The sequence below is a fragment of the Camelus bactrianus genome, chromosome 17 (assembly GCF_048773025.1).
Source record: "Camelus bactrianus isolate YW-2024 breed Bactrian camel chromosome 17, ASM4877302v1, whole genome shotgun sequence".
Lineage (NCBI taxonomy): Eukaryota > Metazoa > Chordata > Mammalia > Artiodactyla > Camelidae > Camelus > Camelus bactrianus.
Genome location: NC_133555.1, coordinates 39023119 through 39037009, shown reverse-complemented (window position 1 = coordinate 39037009; position 13891 = coordinate 39023119). Strand labels below are relative to the sequence as shown.

Sequence of the window (13891 nt, the reverse complement as noted above, 5' to 3'; positions counted from 1 at the left end):
GGTTGGTGGGGAGGCCTCCCGGAGGAGGCGGCTCTGAAGGTGGACGCGATGAGCGCCCTGAGGTGGGGCTGAGGGGCCGTGCGGGCGTTGGAAATCTCAGCCAGGCTCTTGGAAACGTCGTGAGCCAAGCAGGGAAGGATGAGGCCTGTTGGGGTCTCGAGAATCCCAGAGATGTGGTCGGAGGAGATGAAGTCCTGTCAGTACCTAGTGACTGAGGACTGACTGGGACTGGAGGAGGTAGCGCAGGGACTCCCTACTCGTCGGGGTGCCCCCAGCCCCGCCCCACACCTGCGGGGTGGCCCCGCCTCTGCCGAGCCATTGGCCGGACACGCCGCCCGTCAGACGAGCCCCCGGGGCCCGCCCCGGCCCCGAGCTGCGCCTCTTAGCGCTGGGGCCAACTCGGCAGCACCACTGCGCCAGGCTCCCCGCCATCCGCCGCGCGGTGCGCCGCCGGCCAGCCCGCCCGCGCATTACCGGCGCAAAGCCGCCTGCCGCGGTCTTGTGGGGGCACCATGTGCCCGCCGAGCCTGCCGCCGCCCCGCTGGTTCTGCGTGCTAGCCGGCGCCCTCGCCTGCGCCCTTGGCCCCGCGGTGAGTGTCTAGTGGGCCGCCTGGAGTCCCGGCAGCTGGGGGTGGAGCGAGAGTGGCGGGAACCGGGCCCTGTGCGCACGTCTGTGTGGCGGAGATAAGAGGTGCGGAACACCGGGTCTCACCTCCCCTGCGCCTCAGACTGGATCTAGATCTGAGGGAGGGGTGGGGTCTCCATCACGCCTAGTCCCTTCCCGCACAGCCCACCGCTCAGCTCAGGGCCCTGGGACACCCGTGGAGGAGCAGTGGGAAAGAGCGGGCTTCAAACTTGCCTTCTGTGTAGTGGCTGTAGGGTGGGGAGGTCAGTGGATGCTCCGGCATTAAAATGGAAGGTCTGGTAGATGGTGGGAGGGAGGCTGTGAGGATCATTGTGTGCTGTGCCCATCTGGAGGTGTCTGTGGGGCGTTAAGCTACTTGTAAGGGTGACGTCTGAGCAGCAGACCCAGAGCTGAGGACCCTGGGACCTGGGAAGGGGGTTTTGGGATCAGGTGGCTGGCAGGCGGACCCATCCTGTGCCCTCCCACTGAGAAGAGCTGAAAGGTATGAAGCCAAGGTGAAAGGTGGTGGGCAGTGAGGGTTTGGGGTGGTGTTTATGAGGAAGGGCCAGACACGTGCATGGGGAAAGCTGAGCAGGGAAAAAACAACCAAGAAGCAGTGGACTCTTCCTCTCATTTCTGCTTCATCCCCACATGGGTGTGTGTGTGCCCCTGATGCATGTGTGCCACTGTGCCCCACGTGTGGGTATGCCCAAGTGTGTGTCTGGGGATGGCTCACCTGGGCTGCAGGGCAGATTCTGGTTGAGACAGGAGATGCATAGGTCATCTCCCTGTAAGATCCGGGAAGACCTGAAGACTACCCAAGCCCATGTTATGAAAAGTGAGGCCCAAAGATATCAGAGCCACCCCTGTCCCCCACCCATCAGACGTGGACTGAGGTTGATTTCTCTCTACCACTATCCCAGGACTTGAGGAATCTGGGGTTGCTGCTTGGGCAGGGCCTAAAACCTGGGGGTTCCAGGTCTGGCACCAGCTCCAGGTTGGTGGGTGGGTGAGTGGAATATATTAGTCACCTAGTCTTTTCTATCCCATGATTACCTCCCCTACTATCACCTCCACCAGGACAGGAATCTCTGTTTCCATCTGGCTAATGTCTTGCACACCCTGGGGATGGAGAGCTCATTGCCTATCCTGGGAGAAGACCTGGGAGCAGTTGGCAGGATCCTCCCCTCCGCCCACTGATAGCTGTGGTGAGGTCCAGCTCCTGAGCACTCAGCCCCACCAAGTTCTGGCTCTGAGGTCACAGCTTTGACACCACTTACAGCCTCTCAGTGTCACAGAGCCTCCAGGCCTCACCAGCAACCCTCTGGCTATCCCACCCCTGGGCTCTGACCACTCAAATTCTCCCTGGATGAGCCAGGGATCTTGGGACCACCACTGGAACCCTATTCCCCCACCTTCTTAGCTCAAGGGCAGAGTGGTTTCAGTGGGACCCTCTCTCATGCTAGGCAGCATCTGCTCCCCATCTCCTGAGACAGTCCAAACCTGGCTCCTCCAATGCCTAGCTTCCCTTATCTTTCTGCATCTTATTCATTTAGTTCCCAACTCTAGCTTCTCCTCCAGGCAGCCTTCCCTGACTATTCTATCCCACTCAGCCCTCCCTACTCTGACCCCACCTTTCAACCCTACTCACCTCACAGCCTGTGCTTTTCTGACCATCCTATGGGATCGAGGGCTAAGGTCTCTCACCCTCCCATGTCCCCTACAGCCCAGGGCAGGGCTGGGCCCACCGAGGGAGGAGAAGGGACTCAGCCAGGAGTGGGTGAGGGCAGGCTGGAATGAGGGGCCACCATTTGCCTCTCTAATTCTCCCTCCTCCCCACCAGCCACCGCTTGCTCTTGAATTGAACAGACACCAGGCAGTTCTGCTCCAGCCAGACTCCAGCCAGGGGTTGTAGCGGGGAGGGATGCTGATGTTATTGGAGTCATAAAATGGCAGCTGCAAAGTTCAGTTTGAAGGCCCAAGGCCTTATCACTCCTGTTTATGGTGCCCTGACCTCAATCTGGGAAGGGGAAATCTCTGAACAGGGAAGCAAAAAAAGGAAAGAAAACCTTCAGTGTCTCAGAAGAGGAAGTCTGCCCCGAGGCCACCCTTCAGATCTTCCACTGCCCCTGCCCCCTGGACAGCAGACACAGGGGCTCCTCACTAGTAGTAGAACTGCTCAGGCCAGTGCCCAGCCCAGGGGCGGAGGCGGGAGGTGTCATAGAGAAGGATCAAACCCACGCCCTGCCCTGGGAAGATTCTCCAGCTGGTGAGGGAGAGCAGAGCCAGTGACCTAGGAGGACGAGCCCAAGTGGGTGTGGGATGCAGTGTCCCAGAACTGGGGCAAGGGTTGCTGAGAGGAGCAGTCAGGGCATGCTCCCTGGAGGAGGCAGGGCAGGCCCTGAAGAGTTCAGCCAAATGGTTGAATCTTCCACCTGAGACCATAAAACAGCCTCTGTTGGCAGGACCAAGGGGCCTCACCCCAGAAGGAGGAGAAAGCCCCAAGCACCCCCCAGGGGCTGGGATGGCAGGAGTTGTGGGAGGCTTGGCTCCTCTGTCTCCTCTGCAAGGCAGGTTGCTGGCCACCGGCTCCTGAAGGCCTCACCTTGCCATAGGCATTCTACCCCCGCCATCAGCTTCCAGCTTCTCCAGAAGCTGTCCACAGCTGCCCAGCACTCGAGCCCTAGCAGGCCACCCTGTGGGATTTAGGAAACATGCCTACAGCAAGGTCAGGCCTCCCCCTTAAGTCACAGGACAACATCAGTTAGGCTTGCCCAGGGCTCCCCGGGGACTGTGCTGGAAGAACACACTCCGTCAGAGGTTTCCACACTCCCATGCTGCCCTGAGGCTCAGTCTTCCCTGATCTTTCTAGAGCTTCCATGATGAGGAGCCTGAGATGGGACCAGGAGACCAGTCCTCACCCTACTCCATGGCAATGGCCAATTTGAGAACATGTTTCATCTCTGGAAGGGCCTTCATTTCCTCATCACAAAAGGGAGGATGCAAACCCTTGGCCCAACATTGGGGAGAAATGGGAAGAGAGGCCAGCTCCACTCCTGTCTGGGCAGAGTCTCCCCGCTTCCCCCTCACGACTGACTCTGTGAAACAGGCCTGGTCCTCTAGTCGGGACTCTGTGAGATCTGCAGGGAGTGAAAGTGCTGTGTGAGCTGTGTGACGGGTCGTTCTTGCCTCTTGATCCCCAGCTTGGGACCTCTGTGGACCCCTCTGGAGTCCTCTCTTGCCCCCACCTGCCCAGGGGTTTCCAAGGCAGGCAAGAGTCCCGGGGACAAGGGGCATATCCTCATGAGGTGGCCAGACAATGTGGGGGTGAGGCTCCAGGCCCAGGCAGGCCTTCTCAGGGAGAGTTGGGTAGTAGGCGATGGGCTCCCCTACATGGCGGGCAGCCTCATGGCACCTCCGCCTGGGCTGAGCCTGCCACTGGCCCAGGTCCCTCACTGGGGCCCCTCTAGCTGTGGCTGCAGGGATGGGGCCAGAGGACTAGATAAAGCCCCATCCTTTTCTCCCTTCACCTTCTTCTCAACCTCTCAGGCTCCACCCTCCCCCGTCTGACTTCCCAAAACATAACTGTTCTCACTGCACCCAGGAAAAGGTACAATACTGCAAACTCTCTCACATACCTTAGATATATTTCAGAATAAAAAGAAATACAGTTTAACCTCTACCCCATGTTATGGATTTTTAAAAAACTTTTCGTGTGAACTTTTTCAAACTTTTTTTTTTAAAGTAGAGCAAATATTATAATGAACATGAACATACCCATTTCTTGGAGTGATGGCGGCAAAATGGCACGGTAGGTATTTCCAGGGCTCGTCCCTCCTCAACTTCTAGGTTTGACAGTTACTAACCTTTAAGGATTAATATTTGCATCACTTTACTTTTCTTTTTGCTGAAGTATTTTAAAATAAATTATAGACACCATAGACCAAATTATTTTAAGATGCACCTCTAAAACCAAAGGATATTTTCCTATATACCTATAAGACCATCATCACACCTAACAAAATGAACAGGGATTCCTTAATACCTAAAATTCAGATAACCCCCAGCAGCACTGAACCAAGCACCACAAGACGAGCGGTGACACTAACAGGGAGTTTGGACTTACTGCAAGGAGCCTTCCCGCCTGTGTCGTGATGGGACTATCCGGCGGGTTGGCAGGGTGGGTGAGGGGAAGGGCAGGGGGCCTTGAGCAGGGTGGGTGGACAGCAAGCTGAGCTTCACTAGACAGAGTCCAGTGTTATATGCACCCTGTCTCATGTGGTTCATGATGTGAAGATGCATATCTCCCGGGCAGTGCCTCTCGCTATCTTAAAAACAGGTTCTTCCTGCACAAACGGTCATAGGGAGGGGCCGATGTCATCAGCAGATGTATCAGGGACTCATGACTTGCTGTGCTGGTGCCCTGCCCTCTGCAGGTGGCCCAAAACCCACGTCATGCACAGACATCCTATTTGTAAACTGAGCGTCTTCCCCCAGCAGTGCCCAGGATGATTTTCAAGGGACAGAGGATTTAAACCTGAGTCCCTGCTGCCCCTGCTTCTCAGCCATCTGCATCCTGTGGTGATCCTTTGCAAAGAAAGCCTGAAAGGCTTCATGCCCCTCAGTAAACCTTGCAAGAAGGGCCTTTAGATGAGACCAAGCTTAACCTCAAGATGAATACCTTTGCTTGCATTCTCCCAATGCCGAGAGCCCTTGTCCTGGTACCACTCTAAGCTGTGGGAAGTTTTTTCTTGCCCCAAGTCCAAGCCTGCATCCCTATATCTCCCTCTTTTTCTTACCCCTACCCCCAAGACCAGTTCTTACTCCACCCTCCTGCCTGCCCAGAGCTCAGCCTTCCCTGGAAGGAGGCATGGTTGGCAAAATTTGGATTTGCAGAGATGGGAGGCTTCAGACTATTGACGAAAGGGTGTGAAAATACAGGGAAGAGAGGAGAAATCAGAGTGAATTAGGGGGCAAAAAGAAAGCCAGGCTTGAGACCTCTCCTTTGATGGGCACAGCTGCTACCTGTCAGTGTGTAGGACATTCAGACTGCCTTGGGTTATGCAGGGCAATCAAGCTGGGGCTAGAATGGGGTCTGGGCGTAGACAAGACAAGGCAAGGGACATGAGGGGCGTGGCTGGGGCTTTGGCAACAACTGCTAACCCTTCTTGGTAGTCCCCTAGCCTCCTTTACATGGGACCCTCAACACTACCCTGGAAGTAGGTGGCTCTGTTGCTGTCCCCATTTTACAGAGAAGGTGGGGTGACACGTCCAAGGTCACCCAGCCAGGAAGCGGCAGACAGTGATTCCAGAACTTGTGGACTTAACTAGGCTCTGCTGTCTCAGAAGGGACCCTGCTTCTTCCAAAGAGGCTATGGCATGCCACATGCTGCCCTGGGACTTTAGAGCTAGTTTTTAATTGGTGAAATGTACAAATCGGAAATGACAGCTCAGGGAACTGTCCCACACGTGTGCACCTACCCAGATCAAACTATTATACATTCCGTCACCCCAGAAAACTCCGTCATATTCCTTCCTAATAAGATGAGTTCTTATTTCAACTTCTTTCAGTGCCCTCTGCCAAGCTGGGAACATATTTCTCCCCTTTTCTGTGACTGTTGGATTCCAAGATTTACCTTACCTTCCTATGCCCATCCCCATTCATTTCTCCTCTTACTCCTTCTCCTCTCTTCTCTTCACCACCTCCTCCTTTACTACAAGGTCTCCATCTCCTTACCAATTCAAACACAAAAGCCAAAATGAAGGGGGCCTGGGAAGCTGGGCTGCAGTCCTGTGTGCTTGTGATCACAGTGCTTTCTCTTTGGGTCCTCAGTTTCCCCGCATGACTCTGTTGGCCCGGGATTTCAGTGCGGATGGGGGGAGCTTAAATAAATCACGGTATGTGAGATGGTAATGGGGGAATGGTAAATGGGACCCTCCTGAGCCCCTGCTCTACCCCCATTCCCCAGCTTGCTCTAAGCATCCCTAGCAGGAAAAAAAAACAGCCCTCCTTTGACAAACCTCAGAAGCACAAATCATCCAAGGTAGGCCCCAGTGCTTGGTAGTTTGCAGGCAGGAAGTCCTTTCTCCTGTCTCACCTCTTCCAGCCTGCTGCATTTTAGAGCCCTCTCTGAGACCACCCCCTCCTCGGAGGGACTCGTGCTCCCCTCTCACCCTGCTTCTGTCTCCCTTGGCTTCTCCTGCTATAGTTCTCTGGCCCTGGATGAGGCTGGAGGTTCTGATTCAAGCGCAGTAGCTGTGGCCTCAAGCTTCCCTTGAGGGAACTGGGTGTGGCCCACGGCGCCTGAGCCAGGCCCACCCTGTCTTTCTGAGCCCTGAGCATCTAACAGCTACAATTCCCAGTATCTTCACCCTTTCCCCCACAACCCCAGCCCTTGCCCCGGATCTTAGGGAGCCCCGCATGGAGAGGAGAAAGCCCCCAGCCATATACTCAGGACTCTCCCGCCAAATCCCAGTCAGTCACATCTCACATCTAGCCAACACCATGGCAGGGGACACCAGAGGACCAGGGATGCGACCAGCTTCCTCACACTTGCCTGGGTCCCTTCTGGACTCAGAAACTCCTGTCACAGAGAAGGTACTGGGGCCCAGTCTGGCCTGAAACTCTCACCTCAAGCCAACTGTAAGTTCAGGCTGACTTTGAGCTCACTGGAAGCTCAGCCCAACACAGGAATTGGTGAGGGTTTGGGAGAGAGCCCCGCTTTCTCCTCTCCACGTGGAATGGCAGGAGACAAGGTGAGAGGTGCAGGCAGTGGTGGGATTAGGAAGGGCCTTGAATGCCAGTTTTGAAGTGTGGGCTTTGAATCCTAGGCAGTGGAGACCATCAGAGATTTGATGCAGGAGAATGAGGATGGGGATACACGTTTTATAAAGATCCCTCAGGTTTCAGATGTTGGGGCTGAAAGCTACAGCACTAGTCCAGACAGGAACCGATGAGGCCTGGCCCCCACCTACATCCCCCAACTCTTCTCCTGATGCCCCAGGGTCCCTTGCTGCAGCCACACCAGGCTTCGTGTAACCTTGAACAAGTCAGGCATTTTCACGCCTCTGTGCTTCTGCACACACTGCTCCTACTTTCCGGAATGCTTTTATTCTACCTCTGTCAAATTCTTACCTAACCTCAAAGGCCCACCTCTACTCCAGCTACAACCTCCCCTGAAACTCTTCCCTGGAATCAGTAGACTTGGCTGGGAATCTGGATGGGAATTTTCCAATTTTGTGTGTCTGGAGTTCAGAGGGATAATGAGGATGTTTAGAATAGAGAAATAAGTAGAAGAGGAAGTCCAAAGTCCGCCTGAATTCCTCAGTGATAAGGGGTAGAGGGAGCTGCCCTGGCCCTGTCCTCCAAAGGGCAACGGTTGACCAGATGGCCCAAGGCAAGAGCGAGGGATTAATGCACTCCCGACCAGTGGTCAGAGACTTAGGTCCCTCCAGGGATGCACATTTGCTGAGTGACCTCAGGTCCCTCTTGGGATCTCTATTTCCTCCACCCATCTCCAGATGGGGCCCAGCTCTCAACTAAATTGTAGTGAAGGTAGAACTCATCTTCCAGACCAACCCTACTGTATTCAGGGATACCCCAGGCTCCCAGGTTGCCATGGGGGTGCCTGCCCTTCCTCTGCACACTGCCTTTCAGAAAAATCTCTGTGGCTGCTGGGGGAGCAGAGTTGGCTAGAGGAGTTAACCCAACACCCCTCCACCCTCAGAAAGTACCAGGCAGAAGCCGCCAGGAGCCCTGTGATGCCCTGCGGTGATTGGAAAAGAAGTGTGTTTTGGCAAACAGCGTGGCCATCACCTTGGCTTAAGAAGGCTCAGCAAATGAGAGCATCCATTGTCCTCTCCTCAGAGCACAAGTCTGGACTCTTGGTTACAGGGACAGAAAACTCAACTGGCTCAAGCCATAAAGAAAGGTATTGAGTCATGTTGCTGGAAGCAGAGTTGGTTTCAGGCATGGCTGCATTCAGGGGCTCAGACAATATCAAAAGGATCCAGTTTTTCTCCATCTCTTTATTCTGCCTTTAGCTGTATGACTTTCATCATTGTGTTCTACTTGGCAACAAGATGGTGGCAGTAGTTCTAACCCCTATGTCCTTTGAGGTTTCCAGTCCAGTGGGAAAGGACAAATCTACTTAAATGTGCCTAATCTCTTAATCCAAAGTCCCAGGAATGAGCTTTCTGGCTCTGAGGAGCCTGACTTGGACCATGGGCCAGGCACTATGGCCAGGGATGCTCTGACTGGCTCAAGCCTGGTCACATGTTGATCCTCTGGAAGAGGGTTCATCAGAACCCCATGGACTAGGAGTGGGGAAGGATGTCGTTTCCCACACAGAGATGAGGACATGGAATCAGAAGAGGGTAAAGGATGATAGAAGATGTTGCCTACCATCAACTCTGCTTTTATGTTGTGGGGTGCTGGCAGTTGAAAATGGGCAGGAGAAGCAGACAAGGCTGGGGAGGCAGCAGAAGGCAGAACAGACCCTGTTGCTGGAGGACAGTGGGCTGGGAAGGTACCATGGGGAGAAGCAGGCTCCAAGCAATCAAGAGAGACCAATGGTGAGCCACAAGCTGGGGTGGCCAGTCCCCAGGTTCCTCTTCCAGAGGCCACCTCTCAGATCCTTCTGGCCACCCCTCTTCCCATGTCCTAGCCGGATAAGCCAGACACAGATCCCTTAAGACAAAACATGGCAAGTCTTTCCATCTCAGTGACCCTTTTGGGCAAGAGGAAAAGCATGTGACCCCAAAGAGGGACCACAACACAGTATTTCCTTAAATCTCGTATCTTTTCTTTTAAACAGCTATACAAACAACTATATCCTGTTTCATAATAGATTTGGGTTAACTTTTGATATGCCAAGTTTTAAATGACTTACCAGCTAATATCTACTCTGACTGGTTGGTACAGGTTATGGTTCAAAATGGAACCCAGGTTCACCGTGTGGCTTTAAGGCTCATGGCACACAGGCGAGCGAGGTCTGGGTGCTGGGGAGTCCGAGATGCATCCTGGACAAGGAGGCCTTCCCTGGATCCTGGGCTAGGTCAGCCGTGGTGCTCAGCTGCATGTGGGAAAGTGAGACAATGAGAACCTCTGTGACAATGAGGCTCCACCAAAGCCTTCAACCAGAGATGAGAGATGAGAGCGCTGTTGAGGTGGAAGGGACCCAGCCATGTGGCCTCCTGGACACTGGGTTGTCTGTCTTCAGCTTGGATCCCCCCACCCACTACAGCAATGGAGAGCTCACTGGCGCCTGGGATGCTTATATCTCAGTGGGGCTGACTTACTTAGAACCAGGTCAAAGTCACACTCTTGGTGTCTGCAGGCCAGAAGGGGACCCCGTTAAAGGAAGGAAATAAGGGGAACCCCCCACCTAGGCTCTCCTCACAGCCCTACTGCAAGAAGACTTTGAGTCAGCAGGGGAGGTGGTGGAGGCACTAAGGCCCAGGGAGGTGAGGACCTCGTCCCAGAGTGAGGGGGACGAGCTGGAAGACACTGAGAGGCTCTGATTCTGGAGAAGTCTCGCTGGTCTCTCGCCACAACCCTGCTGAGGGCTGTGATGTTCTTCTCCATAGGTAGAGATAAGGAAGCCAATGTGGGGTGGCAGCCATTTTCCTAAAGCCAAAGAGACAGGCAAAAGCTGCCACCAGCCCAGTGGTTCTTCCATAGAGGCCTTTACCCACTTTCCCTACCCAGTGGCTCCCAAGACCTGGTTTCTGCTGGCTGTTCCTGGGCAGCTATCACCCCTACTCACATGTTGGCCCCAATGCCAATGTCTCTCCCTGGTGCACAGGTCCGACCCCAAGCCTGGTCCCTGGCCAGGGCACAGGGGAGAGAGCTGGGGAAGAAGCCTGGGCTTTCCCATCCCTTCTCCCCACCTCCCAGAAAGAGGGGGACTGATAGGATTGTGAGCCATCCTAGAGGCCACCTTACTTCCTGAGACTCCCCCCTCGCCCTCATTAGATCTGATAAAGCTTCAGTTATTCAGACGCTTAGGAGGCAGGTGAGGTCTGGGCAAGGAGGACCAGTGTCCCCTTCCCAGCCTGGTGACCCAGGGGACTGAGCACAGGCTCCTAGATTGGGGACAGAGGCTGGAAGATACAGCCAGACTCCTGGATTTCTCCCAGGCCTGGCCCCAACGGGGCCCCATTCATCCATGGAGACTGAGGCAGGGACCGAGGACCCCCAACCCAAGCTGGAGGGTGGCAGAGTCCAGTAGGCCAGCTCTGCGCTCTAAGGAGAGGCCCTCTGACCTCTGAACAGAGTTGTGCCATCCACAAAGAAATAATGCTGCTGTTCAATAAAAAAAGAAAAAAGAAAAAAGAAAGAAGGAAATAATGCTGCTGTTACAGCCACAGTATGTCGGAACCACCAGGAAGCCATGACAGGGCCCTCAAGGCAGACCCTGCTTTGGGGACAATGGACAAGAGTTTGGGGTCAGGTCCAAGTCAGGCTTCGGTCTAATGTCAAATTCAGTCTGGGGTTGGGATTGGGGTTCGGTCTGGAGCTTGGATCAGTCCAGTGAGTGGGCCGTGCTTGGCCCCATGCTCCTGGGGTCCGAGGATGACAGACAGGCTGTGGATGAGGCTGATGGGTCCCCCTCCCTGTCTCTGTCCCCCAGGGTGGCTGGGCATTCAGGCTGCAGCAGGAGGAGTGTGACTATCTGCAGATGATCAAGGTACAGCACACGCAATGCCTGGAGGAGGCCCAGCTGGAGAATGAAACAGCAGGTGAGGCCCCTGGTGGGAAGAGCAACCCTCCTCCCCCTTTCACTCACACCGTGAGCCCAGATCCTGGTCACGTTCATTCCACATTTGTGGGGTGGGGATGGCACTGAGGAGCTGCTGGGTGCTGAGGAGAGGGTGCTGGGAGGAGCTGGGGAGCCACTGGAAGAAGGAAGGGCTAGCAGGCCTCTGTGGTCCCATCATCCCACCCTAGGTCTGGGAAGCTCCCCACTGTTGGCTGGGGAGATCATACTAAACTGGGGTTCTGAAAAGTGAGTGGAGCCAACTCTGCCTTTGAGGGGGCCCTACCCCTTTTCTCCAGGAAAAGCAGAAATGGCATCCATGGCTGCCAGCCCACCTGGGAAGAGAGGCCCAGGGCTCTGCACGGTGGAAGCCTGTGCCAGTGAGGACCCCTGGCCTTGTCCAAAAAAGGGCTGGGGTAGCTGGCTGGTGGGAGCGCTTCTGGGTCAGATTTCTCAGCCCCTGACTTAGTTGGAGCTGAGATGCAGAGAACTGGCCCCAGAATACCATGCTCTGGGATTAGGCCATTGTTCTGTGTGAGCATCTCAGAGGGAGAGCAGAGGACATTTGGTGACAGGATGTGACCACCACAGGGCACATGGGAGCTCACAGCCATCTCGGGGGCCCAGAGCAAGAAGGGGCCCCAGGCCAGTCTGCACAGGACTAGAAAACTCACCACAGCAGGGGACACTGAGGCCAGGTCTTCCAATACTAGGCTCTGCCAGCCAGCACGACACCCAGAGTGTCATGTGACACAACACACAGAGGTCCCTAGGCACAAACACTGACCTTCCTATCCCAACCCACCCTTCACAGGCCACATGAAGCATCAGCTCATTAGCCTGCTGATAAAACAAGTCAAGGTCACACTCATGAGGCTGAGCACATGGGAGCCCAGCTTCTCCTTTCTGGGAAAGGTCTGGCCTGGCAGGGTGAAGGGCGGTGCCAGGGGCACCTTCAGATCAAGGCTGCCCAGCTGCAGAACCATCCGATCAAATGACAGCATCTTCTAGTCTTCAACCCGCCACCCTGTGTGCCCCACACTTGGCTCAGCAGCCCTAGGGTAAGAAGGGGAGGAAATACAGACAGCTTCCTTGGAAAGGGGCCACTTGATCCAGACTCAGAAGGGCAGGCAGGATTTGGAGGGAAGTTGGAGGCACCATGGACGACTGCCCATGGAGAGTAGGGAGTGGGTATGGGGTTGGAGGCTCATGGAGAGGGAGGGGGAGGGGGAGGGATGGAGCAGTGGGGTGCCTTTGCCAACTCTGGGCCTCCCTCCCAGGTCACCTCCCTAAGACCCAGCTTGCAGTTTGTTACACTCAGGAGTAGGGAGCATCTTCTCTTCCTGGCTCCCCAGTACCTCCATCTGAGGCCGACAGTTATACACCCCTTCCTGGGTCCCTCCTTCTGGGCCCTAGTGCCCAGGCTCTCTGCCTCCTGCACTGTTGAGTGTGTGTGGCATCATGGATGGCCTTTGCCTCTCCCAGCTCCCAAGGAGAGATGCCTTCTGTGTCCCAGGCCCCTGAGACTGGCCTGGGTAGAGGGGTGGTGGTAACTGCCTGCTGCTTATGTGCCCCACACCACCACCCAGGACAGGGAGGCAGGACCAGGCTGCAGACAAGCCTCAGAAGACCCCAAGGGTGGGATCTGGGATCATGGCCGGCCCAGAGAGGCCCACACCACACACTCTAGGCCCCACTGTAGCACCTCCCAGGCCCTGAGGGCCAGCCACCCTCGTGATCCCAGTGAGGTCATTGCTGGCACAGGGTGCCTATCGGGTGCCAACATCCTGTCACCAGGCAGCCAGCCTGGGATCCAGAGGAGGGCACACATGGGTCTGTGGGCGGTGAGTCTGCCCTGGCCTTGTGAGGGACTCAGTGCACGTACATGTCTACACATGTGGGTCTGTAAGTGGCCTGTGTCTCTCTGTGCCTGCGTTTGCTTGTGTCTGGTCGTCCCATGTCCAAGTAAGAGTACACATCTGTATGTTTGCATGTGTGCCTGTGGCTCTATGTACCTGGAGGTGCTTGTCAGTGTGTGTGTCTCTGTGCACACACATCTATCAAATGACACAGCAGAGGCCCCCACCCTGCCTCACCATCTCCCACCACAGGCTCTGGGCTGAGCTTTCTTTCCTGTTGGGGTGGCAGCCCCCAGCGGGCATGCACAGCCAGCCTGTCTCTCTCTGGGCCTGGTGACGTGTGGTGCGACACACATTCAGAGAATGTTCCCAGGCAGAGCCCACAACAATAGGCTCTCCAGACACCCAGTATTTTCTCGGCTGTCACCCCCTCTCAGCTTCCTGACCCTGCTATCTCCTGCAGGAAGCTTCCCTGACCACATCCCCCCTACTAGCCTCTCTTCCCTGGCTCCCCCGACCAGCACAGTTCATAGCCCAGCCCTGGTGATGCCAAGATTCCCTGAGGACAAGCATGGCCACCCCCAGCGCAGGGCCCAGCCTCCCTCCCCTCTGTGCTGCTTCTGGTGAGGCTGAGCTCAGGGCCAGAG

At 55.5% G+C, this 13891-nt stretch overlaps 1 protein-coding gene across 2 annotated transcripts in view; it reads left to right on the top strand.

Moving 5' to 3' along the window:
- The first annotated feature begins 370 nt into the window (after positions 1 to 370).
- Positions 371 to 13891, top strand: part of VIPR1 (vasoactive intestinal peptide receptor 1) — a 34761-nt gene continuing 21240 nt past the window's right edge. Inside the window, exons 1-2 of one of the 2 annotated variants that reach the window (XM_045509798.2) lie at positions 371 to 590; positions 11260 to 11368. In XM_045509798.2, the coding sequence (XP_045365754.2) occupies positions 513 to 590; positions 11260 to 11368 (187 nt within the window). In that variant the 5' untranslated portion in view covers positions 371 to 512. The remainder of the gene's footprint in view (positions 591 to 11259; positions 11369 to 13891) is intronic. The other variant, XM_010945885.3, reaches the window with a different exon arrangement.